The 14,699-nt window shown below is 36.6% G+C and overlaps 1 protein-coding gene across 1 annotated transcript in view; it reads right to left on the reverse strand.

Annotated features, from left to right (window-relative positions):
- The window catches only part of GALNT8 (polypeptide N-acetylgalactosaminyltransferase 8), a 74,138-nt gene that overhangs the window by 49,382 nt on the left and 10,057 nt on the right, over window positions 1-14,699 (reverse strand). The window contains exon 2 of the mRNA XM_011996272.1: window positions 11,192-11,489. Within this exon, the coding sequence (XP_011851662.1) occupies window positions 11,192-11,489 (298 nt within the window). The remainder of the gene's footprint in view (window positions 1-11,191; window positions 11,490-14,699) is intronic.

Genomic DNA, 14,699 nt, shown 5'->3' on the forward strand with positions numbered 1-14,699 from the left:
TAAAAGAATAATTTCTCCCTCCCCCCTGCATCACCAGCACCTGACCTGGAATGTGTAGACCAGCACTATCCAGTAGAATTTTCTGCAATGATGAAATCTTTTATATCTATCCTATATATAATGATAGCTACTAGCCGCATGTGCCTATCAAGCACTTACAATATGGCTAATGTAACCAAAACTTAAATGCTTAATTTTAATTAATTTACATTTAAGTAGCCATATGTGACTGGTAGCTATCATACTGAAGAGTGCAGCAGAAGATACTGGAAAAGTATTTGTTGGTTGGATGACATCTAGAGGAACTGACCTCTAGCCACTCCTCCCAGCAGAGAATCACAGTGTGCCACCTCAAGCAAATAATTTTAATTAATTTACATTAAGTAGCCACATGTGACTGGTAGCTATCATACTGAACAGTGCAGCAGAAGATACTGGAAAAGTATTTGTTGGTTGGATGACATCTAGAGGAACTGACCTCTAGCCACTCCTCCCGGTAGAGAATCACAGTAGACCACCTCAAGCAATGGGAGAGAATGGCAGAAGGAGATAAGGCAAGTTCTACGTGCTACAGCTGGAAAGATAAACTTTATTCATATCACAATTTTGCCTGAAACTACTGTTGTGTGGAACACATAAACTAATTCGTATAGATGCAAACAGACTTTAATCAATTGCAAAATATGTATTCTTACATTGGGATTTTCCAAGGTAAATTATGTGGCTGGCACAGTTTGCCTTAGAAAATCCCAGTGTGTAAATATATATTACACTGGGAGGGCCAGCCTCATGGTATGCAACCTGGGCAGTCACACAGGACTCCACATGTAGGTCTCCCCCATTGATTTAATTCATTACTTTTATCATCTTGAAATTCTAAATTATTTTTTAACGAATGTCCCTCATTTTCATTTTGCACTGGGCTCTGCAAATAGTGTAGGTGGTCCTGTTCACAGCAGGTGGGCTCTCTATTAGAGATTAATTATTGAAGCTGTGCCTTTTTGTGTGTTTAATTATTTAATCATTTGTTGGTATTTTATATCTATCCAAATTCAATTAAGTGACTGCTTCATTCTCCAATTACACAGCACACTCTCCCGAGAAGCCCTTCTCCAGTCTCTGAAAGGTAGAGAGAGGACATGACAACATGAGAACTGCCAGGGCTGGCACCTTTCTGGTATCAAACAGCTATCCAGAAAGCTGAGGAAACCTAGGAACCACAATCGTTTTGGCATCTCACTTGGCAGGAAGCTGGACTAAATAGCATACAATGCCTATGCTAAATTCAAGATTCTACATGACAGCTTTCATTCAATAAATGATTTATTTTTCAGTAAAGTCAGTGGAGTTATCTATCTGTAGTACTCAAACAATGAAGGTTTCCAGAATGCTTTAGCTCTGAAATCTATGTGTCCGAGCCACATGGATCTTTCTATGGGCATCAGGGAAGACAGGTTGTCTCCTGGTTTATAAGTATCAGATGTGACTCAGACATTATTAAGGTATATATAGGCACTTGATTCATATATAGTTTTCACCATAGTAAAACTTTTTGAGAAGCAGTTTTATGAATTAATCTCTATGGAATTAAACCTAAATGCTCCAAAATTAAGAACAAAGCAGCTCCAGTTACCAATTGATCCCTGCATATTATCCTCATGCCTCAAGACCTAAATTATACAGTGGATGCTGCAGAAAATATATTAGGTCCTACTTGCCTCCCAGGTCACAAGTGGCAAATACTAACACAATTGCCACCATTTCCTCTTCCTTGTGTATAGCAGGCATTGCTAATAGATCACAGCACTTATGTCTTTGATCACATTGACTCAAAAGTCTTCCCACTACAATACTCCAGGTAGTCACTACCAGTTAGTTGGAGTTGGCATGAAAGATGAAATGTTTCACCATTTCTTTCACAAGCTAATTCGTTTAAATATTCCTCTAAATACCTTAGAGTGAAACATCCAAAGTAAAGCAATCTACATGTTGAAATAAGTAGGCCTTGGTAAAGAAATAGTTTTCTCTTCTTCATTTAAGGCTCTCCTACTCCCTTCTAGCTCAGAGAATCAGGGATGCTAGAGAATCATTTTTAGGGTGATGTGATAGAAAGTACCAATTCATCAATCAAACCATACACTGAGCCACTGTCATGCACTACATGAATCACAGGTCGAATCTTGAATGTGGATTACTTTGCTCTGATGGTTAAAAGCATAAAGAGAAAGCAATTTATGAATGGCCTGGTCACAATTTCTTTTCACTTGATGTCTGTTCAATTCAGCTATAAGATCTTAGTACTAAGAGGCTGCAATTTATGATACATTTTATAATCCCCAAAAGAAATATTCATTCTCAAAATTTTTTGAGGCAGACCCAAGAAACTCAACGAATTCCAAGTAGAACGAATACAGAGATACACACCCAGGCCCATCATAATCCAAATGCTGAGAGCCAAAGATGAAAAGAAAATCTTGAAAGAAACAAAAAGAAAAAATGACTTATCACATACAAGGGAACCCCAACAAGATTGACAGTTGATATCTCATCAGAAACAATAGAGGTCAGAAAGCAATGGGATGGCATATTGAAAATGCCAGAAGAAAAATGAAACTGTCAACCAAGCATTTTTTATCTTACATTTTTCGAATAAAGGCATTGACAGATAAACAAATGCTGAGAGAATTTATTTGTTGCTAGCAGACCCACCTTACAAGAAAAACTAATCTCTTTAGGCTGAAAGCAAGTGACCTTAGACAGTAATTCAAATACACACACACACACACACACACACACACAAATATCAGCAAAGGTAATTATGTAATTATAAAAGACAGTATAGATATATATCTTTCTCTTTTCCTCTCTTAATTTAAAAAGTAAAAAGCAATCGCATAAAGCAATTTCTATATAATTGTATAATTCAGTCTATAACATCACAATGTAATATATTTGGGAATAACCGCACAGGAAGGTGAATGGGAACAAAGCTGTGTTAAAGAAATGACACAAGATAGTAAAATGAATCCACAGGAACAAATGTACAGAATCAGACATGTAAAATAAGAAGGTGAATATAACAAAACCTATACTTAATACTTCCTCTCCTTTTTCTCATTTTCTTTAATAGACATAAAATTATACAATCATAATGTATTTTGGAGTTTTGCCATACATATATGTAACACGTAATAATAATAGTAAAAAAGGAGGAAGAGCAAGTAGAGCAATATATTAATAACTTTTTTGTATCTCATTGAAATTAAGCTACTATAATTCTAAATAGATTCTGATAAGTTAAAATGTATGTGATAAGCCCTAAAACAACCACTTAAAAATCAAAAAATGTAGTGAAAAATCATTAGAAGAATTATACAGTTATATTAGAAAATATTCACTTAATGGGAAAAAAGAAAAAGTAAAAGATGGATAGAAGGAAAAGCCATGAGACACTAGAAAACAAAAATAGAACAGCAGAAATAAATTCAACTATATCAATAAAACATTAAATGTGAACAAATTAAACAATCCAATCAATAGGTAGAGAATGAAAGACTGCATTTTTTAAAAGATCCAACTATATGCTGTCTATAGGAACCATACTTTAGGTTGAAAGAGAGAAATAGGTTGAAAGTAAAAGGATAGAAAATGATACATCATGTAAACAGCAACTGTAAGAAAACTAGACTGGCTATACTAATATCAAACAAAACAGGTATTAAGACAAAAATGTTACTAGCACTAAAGGAGAAAATTTTATAATAGTAAAAGATATAAAATGAACAAACCTCATTGAATTTATGGGATAGCATCAAAAGAGCAAATATTTGAAGTATAACATTCAAAAAGGAGAAGAAAAAGACAAAGTGGTAGAAAGCCTATTTAAATAAATAATAGTGAAACATGATGAAGTGGAAAACACATCTGCCAACCAAGAATACTATATGTACCCAGAAAAGCTGTCCTTAAGCAATGAAGGATAGAAAAAGATGAACAAAACCTGAGGGGGTTAATTACCACCAGATCTGTCTTACAACAAATGCTGATGAGAGTTCTTCAAGCTGAGAGAAAAGGAGGCTAATTAGTAATGTGAAAACATATGAACCTATAAAACTTGCTCATAAAAGTAAATATACAAAGTCAGAATACTCATTGTAATGATGGTGTATAAGTTACTTATATCTTTAATATGAAGATTAAAAGACAAAACTATTAAAACAATAATAGCTCTAATAATTTGGTAAGATGTAAATGATGACATTAAAAATTAAAAATGGGGGAGTGGAGTAAAAGTGTAGAGATTCTTTGCAATCAAAGTTAAGCTGCTATCAGCTTAAAATAGTTTGTTATACCGATAATATGCTTTTTGCAAGCTTCATGGAAAGCACAAAGCAAAAACTTACCATTGATACACAAAAATAAAAGGCAAAGAATCAAAGCACACCACTAGAGAAAACAACTTAATCGCAAAGGATGATGGCAAGAAAGAAAGGAAAAAATGATCTAACAAAGACAACCAGAAAAACAACTAACAAAATAGCAGTAGAAAGTCCTTACCTATCAATAATTTCCTTGAATGTAAATGGGTTTTATTTAATCAAAAGACATACAGTGGCGAAATGGGTAAGAAAGAAAACAAGACCCAACTATATGCTGCTTACAAGAAACCCACCTCACCATTAAAGACACATATAGATTCAAAGTGAAGGGCTGGAAAATGATATTCCATGTAAATGGAAACCAAAAGGGATTAGGAATAGCTATACCTCGATAAAGTAGACTTTATGCCAAAAACTGTAAAACACGGCAAAGAATATCGTTAATAATGATACAGGGATTAATTTGGCAAGAGAATACAACAGTTGTAAATATACAGATAACCAACACTGGAGAACCTAATGTAAAAAAGCAAATGTTGATATATTTAAAATATACAATAATAGTAGGAAACTTTAATACCCTACTTTCAGCAATGGGAATATCATCCAGGCAGAAAATGAATAAGGAAACATCAGACTTAAACTACACTCTAGACCAAATAGACTAACAAACATATACAGAGCACTCCAATAACCACAACAGAGTACACATTCTTCTCATGTGCACGAGGAACATTCTCCAGGATAGATCATATGTTAGGCCACAAAACAAGTCTTAACAAATTTAAGAAGACTGAAACTATATCAAGTATCTTTTCTGACCAGAGTGGTATGAAGCAAGAAATCAACAACAGGAGGAATTTGGAATAATTTGCAAATATATAAAAATTAAATAACATGCCCCTGAACAGCCAATGGATCAATGAAGAAAATACAAAGGAAATTAAAAAGAATATTGAACAGATAAAAATGAAAAGCAAACTATCGAAACTCACGGGATGCAGCAAAAGCAGTTCTAAGAGTCAAGCTTACAGAATAAATGCCTACATCAAAAAAAGAAAAAATATATCAAACAAACAGTTTGACCTCAAGGAACTAGAAAACTAAGAACAAACTAAGTTCAAAGTTAGTAGAAGGAGTAAATAATAAAGATCAGAGCAAAAATAAATACAATGGAGATTTAAAAAAAAAATAGATAATAGTCATAAAACTAAGACTTGGTTTTTTGAGAAGATAAACAAAATTGATGAATCTTTATCTAGACTAAGAAAAAAAGAGGAATCAAATAAATAAAATCAGAAATGAGAAACAGAAATTACAACTGATACAACAGAAATATAAAAGGTCATAGGAGGCTTATGAACAATTACACATTAACAAATTGTACAACCCGTAAGAAATAGATAAATTCATGGACACATACAACCTATCAAGATTGAATCATGAAAAATGGAAAATCTGAACAGACCAATAATAAGTAAGGAGACTGAATTAGCAATAAAAAATTTCCTATCAAAGACAAGCCTAGGGGCTGTGTGGTGGCTCATGCCTGTAATTCCAGCACTTTGGGAGGCTGAGACAGGTGGATCACTTGAGGTCAGGAGTTGGAAATCAGTCTGGCCAACATGGCAAAATCCCATCTCTACTGAAAATACAAAGATTAGTTAGCTGGACGTGGTGGCAGGTGCCTGTAATCCCAGCTACTCAGGAGGCTGAGGCACAAGAATTGCTTGAACCTGAGGGGTGAAGGTTGGAGGTTGCAGTGAGCCAAGACTGTGTCACTGCACTCCAGCCTGGGTGACAGAGTGAGACTTGGTCTCAAAAAAGAAAAAAAAAAGACAAGCCCAGGACCTGATGACTTCACTGCTGAATTCTACCAAACATTTAAGGAAGAACTAATAATACCAGTCCTTCTCTAACTCTTCCAAAAAATCGAAGTGTAGGTGATACTTTCAAACTGATTTTATAAGGCCAATATTACCCTGATAACAAAACCAGACAAGAAGACTGAAAAAAAGGAAACTACAGGCCAATATACCTGATGAATGCTAATGCAAAAATCCTCATCAAAATACTAGCAAACTGAATTGAATACGCATTTAAAAGATTATTTACCATAATGAAGTGAGATTTATTTCAGGGATGCGATGCAAAGATAGTCCAACATACACAAATCTGTATCTGTAATACACCATGTTAACAGAATGAAGGACAAAAACCATATGATCATCTCAATAGATGTGAAAAATCACTTAAAAACTAAACATTTTTTCATGATAAAAACTCTTAACTAATTAGGTATAGAAGAATTGTAGCTTCAACACAATAAAGGTCATATGACAAACACACAGCTAACATCATACTCAATGAGGAAAAATTGAAAGCTTTTCCTCTAAGGTCCGGAACAAGACAAGAATGCCCACTCTCACATTTCTATTCAACATGCTACTAGAAGTCCTAGCGAGAGCAATCAGGCAAGAGAAAGAAATAAAAAGGCATCAAAACTGGAAAAGAAGTGTAGATTGTCCCTGTTTGCAGATGATATGATCTATATACATAAAGCCCTAAAGAACCAACCAAAAATGGTAAACAATTCAGTAAAGTTGCAAAATCAACATACAAAAATCAGAAGCCTTACTATACACCAACAGCAAACTATCGAAAAAGGAAATCAAGCAAACAATTCTACATACAAACTATACCAACACTTAATACTTATGAATACATTTAACCAAGGAAGTGAAAAATCTCTACATTGAAAACTATAAAATACTGGTCAATGAAATTAAAGAAGCATAAATAAATGAAAAATCATCTCAGGTTCATGGGTTGGAAGAATGAATACTGTTAAAATGTTCATACTTCCCAAAGTGAACTACAGATTGAATTCAATCCCTATCAAAATTCTAAAGACTTTTCTTTACAGATAGAAAAAACAACTCTAAAAGTTCTAAATGGAACCATAAATTATCCTGAATAGCCAAAGCAATCTTTAGCCAAAAGGAGAAAGCTGGAGACATTACATTACATGACTTCAAAATATACTATATTAAGCTATGGTAATCAAAACAGCATGATACTGCCATAAAAACAGACATAGAGTAGTGGAACAGAACATAGAGCACAGATACAAATCCACACATTTATAGGTAATAACTGATTTTCAACAAAGATGTCAAGAAAACACAATGGGAAAAGAACTGCCTCTTCAATAAATGGTGTTGGGAAAACTGAATATCCACATTTAAAAAGAATAATACTGAACTCTATCTCATCACACCATATACAAAAATGACCTGAAACTAGATTAAAGACTTAAATGTGAAACCCAAAACTGTAAAACTCCTAGAAAGAAAATAGGGAAAATTTTCCAGAACATTGGTTTGGGCAATGACTTTTTGGATAAGACCCCAAAGCCACAGGCAACAAAAACAAAAATAGACAAATAGGATTACATCAAACTAAAAAGCTTCTACACGGCAAAGAAAAAAATCAAAAGAATGAGGAGACAACCTACAGAATGAGATAAAATATTTGCAAACTATATATTTAATAAGAAGTTAATATCCAAAATAAATAAGAAACAGAAACAACTCAATAACAAGAAAAATAAAAATCAGCAAATGACCTAATCAAATATTTCTCAAAAGAAGACTATAAATGGCCAAGAGCTTTATGAAAAAAATGTTCCATAACATTAACCATCAGGGAAAATGCAAATTAAACTCACATTGCGCTATCACCTCACCCTTTTTAGAATGGCTACTATCAACAAATAAAAGATAACAAGTATTGGCGATAATGTGGAAAAAAAAAACCCGTTGCACAGTTAGTGGGAATGTAAATTAGTATACCCAATAAGGAAAATAGTATAAAGATTCCTCAAATACTAAAAATAGAACTATTGTATGATCTAGCAACCGTATACTGAATATATCTCCACAGGAAATGAATTAGTATATTGAAGAGAGACTGCACTCCCATTTTCATTGGAGCATTATTCATAATAGTGGAATACTATTCAGCCACAAAAAATAAGGAAATTCTGTCTCTTGTGACAACATGGATAAATGTAGAGGACACTATGTTAAGTAAAATAAGCCAGGAACAGAAATACAAATACTACATGATCTCACTTATACGTGAAATCTATAAAAGTTAAACTCATAGAAGTAGAGAGTAGAATGAAAGGTGGTTACCAGGAGCCAGGGTGGGGGCTGGGTGAAGAGGGGTTAGAGAAATGTTAGGTTAAAGGATACAAATTTCAGTTAGATAGGAGGAATAAGTTCGAGAGATGTATTATACAACACTGTGACTATTGTCAATAGCAATATGCAGTATTCTTGAAAACTGCTAAGAGAGTAGATGTCAAGTATTCTCACCAAAAATAACTGTGAGGTAATGCATATGTTAATTTAGATATATATTGCCATTCCACAATGTGTATACATTTCAAAACATCATATTGTACATGATAAGATACACAATTTTGCCAATTTAAATAAAATATTTTTAAAAACAGTCACATTTCCAATAGCATCAAAAAGACAAATACCTAGGAATAAATTTAACAAAAGACGTGAAAAAACTTATACTGTGAAAACTCAAAATATTGTTGAAAGAAATTAAAGACCTAAATAAATGGAAAGATTTCTCACATTTGTGGATTGGAAGATCTAATTTTTAAAATCAAGTCCTCCACAAATCTACAGATCTACAGAGTTAATGAAATCCCTGTCAAAATCCTGCTGGTTTCTTTGCAGGAATTGACAAACTAGTCCTAAAACTCATATGGAAATTCAAAGTCCCAGAATAGACAAAACAGCCTTGAGAAAGAAGTTGGAAGACTCACATTTTCAATTTCAAAATGTACTACAAAATTACAATTGTTAAGACAATGTGTTCCTGGCATAAGGATAGGCCTATGCAGCGACGAAATAGGATTGATATCCAGAAATAAACCCTTACATTTATCACCAATTGATTTCAACAAGGGTGGCAGGACAATCTGATGTGGAAAGAGCAGCCTATTCAACAAAGGTACTAGGATAACTAAACAGCCACACATAAAAGAATGAAGTTGGACCCTCCTTGTCACATTATGTACAAAAACTAGTTTAAAATGGACCAAACACCTAAATTTAAGACTGAAACTATAAAATTCGTGGAAGAAAACATGGATGTAAACCTTTGTGACCTTGTACCAAGCAATGGTCTCTTAGATATAACACCAAAAGTACAAGCAACCAAGGAGAAAATAGATAAATTGGACATCATTAAGATTTAAAACTCTTGTGTTTCAAAGACGACCATCAAGAAAGTGAACAGACAATCTACACAATGAAAGAAAACATTAACAAGTCATATTTCTGAGAGGAATTTACGTCTAGAATATATAAAGTACTTTGCAACTCAATAACAAAAAGATAAATAAACCAGTTCTTTTTAAAAAAGAATGTCTCCAAATAGACATTTCTCCAAAGAAGATGTACACATGGCTAATAGTACATGAAAAGATGTCCCATGTTATCAGGCCTCAGGGTAATTTAAAACAAAATCACAATGAGATATCACTTCAGACCCACTAGGATGGCTATAGTTAAAAAGAAAAATAATAACAAATGTTAGCATGTGGAAAAATCAGAACTCTCATATACTGCTTGAGGGAATGTTAAATGATGGAGTCACTTTGAAAACCACCTGGCAGGGCAGTTCTTTGAAAGGCTAAATACAGAATTATCATACGGCCCAGCAATTCTACCCACAGGGTACACCTGCAAGAAAAGAAGACATTTGTTCACACGAAAACTTATACATGAACGTTCATAGCAGTATTATTCATAATGGTCAAGAAGTGGGAACAATCCAAATGTTCATCACCTGATGAATGGATAAAGGAAATGCGGTATAATCCAGACAATGAAATATTATTTGACAATAAGAAGGAATGAAGTATTGATATGTGTTATAATGTGAATGATACTTGAAAACATTGTGATAAGTGAAAAAATGCTAGTCACAAAAGACCCCATATTATATGATTCCATTAATACCAAAGGTCCAGAACAGACAAATCCATAGGGATAAAAAGTAGATGAGTGGTGGTTGCCTAGGGATGAGGAAGTTGTAGGAAAATGGGGAGGGCCTGCTAATGCAGTTTCTTTGTAAAGTGATGAAAATGTTTTAAAATTGATTGTGGGAATGGGGAATAGCTCTGTGAATATACTGAAAAACATTAAATTGTACACTTTAAATGGATAAATTGCACGGTATGTGAATTATATCTCAACAAAGCTGTTTCTTAAAAAGTATTATGAAGGAGCGTGGGAGACGCAGAAGGAGAAAAGAAACAATGGGAAAGGGAAACAGAAGGAGAGGGAGAGGGATTGCTCTTCAAATTAGATTTACCAGCAAAGAGGAATCCAAGTAGAGAATTTGAGCAAAGTCCTAGGGAAGGCGGTAGAGCTGCTGGCTTTGGTGTGACTTGCGCAAGTCCCTTCTCAGCTTCAGTTTCCTTATCTGTAAAATGATCAGTTAGCCCCACCATATCTCTGTTTCTCTGGATCAGAGTTGCAAAGGACCTCTGCTCCTCTGACATTTCTGTTCTTTCCCAAGGGTCTGTAAATATTTGGATCAGGCGGCTATCTTCTCTGAGCTGTCATTATAAAATAAATTAAAAACAAAAACTTTGCTCAGCCTGAACCCCTTCCCCACCAATCCCCCACTCCCCCAACCTTCAATTTTCACTGCTCCCAAAGCTCATCCTCAAATCAAACTGAGGACCCTAGAAGCCCAAGCCTGGTTCATCCCACCTGTAGTCTCGTGTATCGGGGATGGTGCGATTGAGAGGCAGCTGGTTGCTGAGGTACGCGTTGTAACCAAACTTCCGGAAGAGGTCCTGGGCCTTTTTCTGCTGGGCCTCAGAAAGATCCTCGCCCCACTGCCTGAAAAGCTGTGAGTGTGGGAAGAGTTTCATTTGGGTTTTGTGGTTCTTTGTCTCGTTCCCCTCGGCTTCCACTGCCTTCAGAACAGGGCGTTCTTCATCTTTCGCCCTCTTCATTGTGGTGTTCACATTTTCTTGCTGCCTCAGAGCCAATTTCATACTTTCTTCTGCAAATGAAGAGGACAGGGGTGGGAGAGAAAACATTTCAGCCCCTCCTTAGTTACCTGGGCATTCCTTTCCATCCTAATTTCCTTCTAATGGTTTACACACTACATCTTAAAATTTATAAGCTCTTGTATCAGAGGATGTAATATGTCAGGGAACTGACATATTGCTGAGGCTTGAGTAGGTAATATGGCAGGAACCAGCAACGCAAGGCTGTATCAGCAAAGTATGTACTGGATAGGTCTCTCCCTTTAGCTCCATCAAAAATCCTCCATCCCACATCTTCAAAGCTCCTCCAAGAACTGACTTACTATGATTTGAGAAATCAGTGGAAAATAAGCTAATGTTTTTCAGAATGAGGCCTGAGAACCACTTACATCAGAATCATCAGTTGTGATTTTTTTTTTTTTTTAATGTAGATACCCAGGCTAATCTCCAAATCCACTAAATCAGGATCTGAGAGCTGGGTGGAAACACAGACAGGAGAAATTACAAGAACCTGCTTTTTAATAAAACCAAGGAGTAATTCTCTTTATAGTAAAATTTAAGAAACACTACACCATTAGTGCCTAACAAAGGCAAATCTGCTCTAACCACTACCACCATCATCCACCCATGCCCTTGCTTCTCATGTGCTTGATTTATGAGGAACTTTAAAATTGGAGCTGTCCTAGTCTTGCAATTTCAAACTTCCGGGATTGTAAGAATGTCTTCAAAAGCTTGTTAAAAATACAGAATCTGGAGGCAGTTCCAAGATGGCTGAATAGGAATAGCTCCAGGCTACAGCTCCCAGTGTGAGCGACACAGAAGATGGGTGATTTCTGCATTTCCAACTGAGGTACCGGGTTCATCTCACTGGGGAATGTCGGAAAGTAGGTGCAAGACAGTGGGTGCAGCCCACTGAGGGAGAGCCAAAGCAGGGCAAGGTATCACCTCACCCTGGAAGCGCAAGGGGGAAGGGAATTCCCTTTCCCAGTCGAGGGAAACCTTGACACAACACCTGGAAAATCGGGTCATTCCCACCCTAATACTGCACTTTACCAAGGGTCTTAGCAAACGGCACACCAGGAGATTTTACCCTGCACCTGGCTCGGAGGGTCCCATGCCCACGGGGCCTCCCTCATTGCTAGCACAGCAGTCTGAGATCTAACTGCAAGGCGGCAGCGAGGCTGGGGGAGGGACGCCCACGATTGCTGAGGCTTCAGTAGGTAAACAAAGTGGCCGGGAAGCTCAAACTGAGTGGAGCCCACTGCAGCTCAAGGAGGCCTGCCTGCCTCTGCAGACTCCACCTCTGGGGACAGGGCATAGCCAAACAGAAGGCAACAGAAGCCTCTGCAGATTTAAATGTCCCTGTCTGACAGCTTTGAAGAGAGTAGTGGTTCTCCCAGCATGAAGTTTGAGATCTGAGAATGGACAGACTGCCTCCTCAAGTGGGTCCCTGACCCCTGAGTAGCCTAACTGGGAGGCACCCCCCAGTAGGGGCAAACTCACATCTCACATGGCCGGGTACCCCTCCGAGATGAAGCTTCCAAAGGAACGATCAGATAGCAACATTTGCTGTTCAGCAATATTCACTCTTCTGCAGCTTCTGCTGCTGATACCCAGGCAAACAGGGTCTGGAGTGGACCTCCAGCAAACTCCAACAGACCTGGAGCTGAGGGTCCTGACTGTTAGAAGGAAAACTAACAAACAGAAAGGATATCCACACCAAAACCCCATCTGTACGTCACCATCATCAAAGACCAAAGGTAGATAAAACCACAAAGATGGGGGAAAAAAAAAAGCAGAGAAGTTGAAAATTCTAAAAATCAGAACACCTCTCCCCCTCCAAAGGAACACAGCTCCTCACCAGCAACAGAACAAAGCCGGACAGAGAATGGCTTTGACGAGTTGAGAGAAGAAGGCTTCAGACGATCAAACTTCTCCGAGCTAAAGAAGGAAGTTCGAACCCATTGCAAAGAACCTAAAAACCTTGAAAAAAGATTAGACAAATGGCTAACTAGTATAACCAGTGTAGAGAAGTCCCTAAATGACCTGACAGAGCTGAAAACCATGGCATGAGAACTATGTGACAAATGCACAAGTTTCAGTAACCAATTCGATCAACTGGAAGAAAGGGTATCATGATTGAAGATCAAATGAATGCAATGAAGTGAGAAGAGAAGTTTAGAGAAAAAAGAGTAAAAAGAAATGAACAAACCTCCAAGAAATATGGGACTATGTGAAAAGACCAAATCTATATCTGATTGGTGTACCTGAAAGTGACGGGGAGAATGGAACCAAGTTGGAAAATACTCTGCAGGATATTATCCAGCAGAACTTCCCCAACCTAGCACGGCAGGCCAACATTCAAATTCAGGAAATACAGAGAACACCACAAAGATACTCCTCAAGAAGAGCAACTCCAAGACACATAATTGTCAGATTCACCAAAGTTGAAATGAAGGAAAAAATGTTAAGGGCAACCAGAGAGAAAGGTCGGGTTACCCACAAAGGGAAGCCCATCAGACTAACAGCAGAGCTCTCAGCAGAAACTCTACAAGCCAGAAGAGAGTGGGGGCCAATATTCAACATTCTTAAAGAAAAGAATTTTCAACCCAGAATTTCATAGCCAGCCAAACTAAGTTTAATAAGTGAAGGAGAAATGAAATCCTTTACAGACAAGAAAATGCTGAGAGATTTTATCACCACCAGGCCTGCCCTACAAGAGCTCCTGAAGGAAGTACTAAACATGGAAAGGAACAACTGGTACCAGTCACAGCAAAAACATGCCAAATTGTAAAGACCATTGATGCTAGGAAGAAACTGCATCAACTAACGAGCAAAATGACCAACTAACATCTTAATGACAGGAACAAATTCATACATAACAATATTAACTTTAAATGTAAATGGGCTAAATGTTCCAATTAAAAGAAACAGACTGGCAGACTGGATAAAGAGTCAAGACCCATTAGTGTGCTATATTCAGGAGACCCATCTCATGTGCAGAGACACACTTAGGCTCAAAATAAAGGGATAGAGGAAGATCTACCAAGCAAATGGAAAACAAAAAAAAGGCAGGGGTTGCAATCCTAGTCTCTGATAAAACAGACTTTAAACAACAAAGATCAAAAGAGACAAAGAAGGCCATTACATAATGGCAAAGGGATCAATTCAACAAGAAGAGCTAACTGTCCTAAATATATATATACCCAATACAGGAGCACCCA

The sequence above is a fragment of the Mandrillus leucophaeus genome, unplaced genomic scaffold (assembly GCF_000951045.1).
Source record: "Mandrillus leucophaeus isolate KB7577 unplaced genomic scaffold, Mleu.le_1.0 Scaffold508, whole genome shotgun sequence".
Lineage (NCBI taxonomy): Eukaryota > Metazoa > Chordata > Mammalia > Primates > Cercopithecidae > Mandrillus > Mandrillus leucophaeus.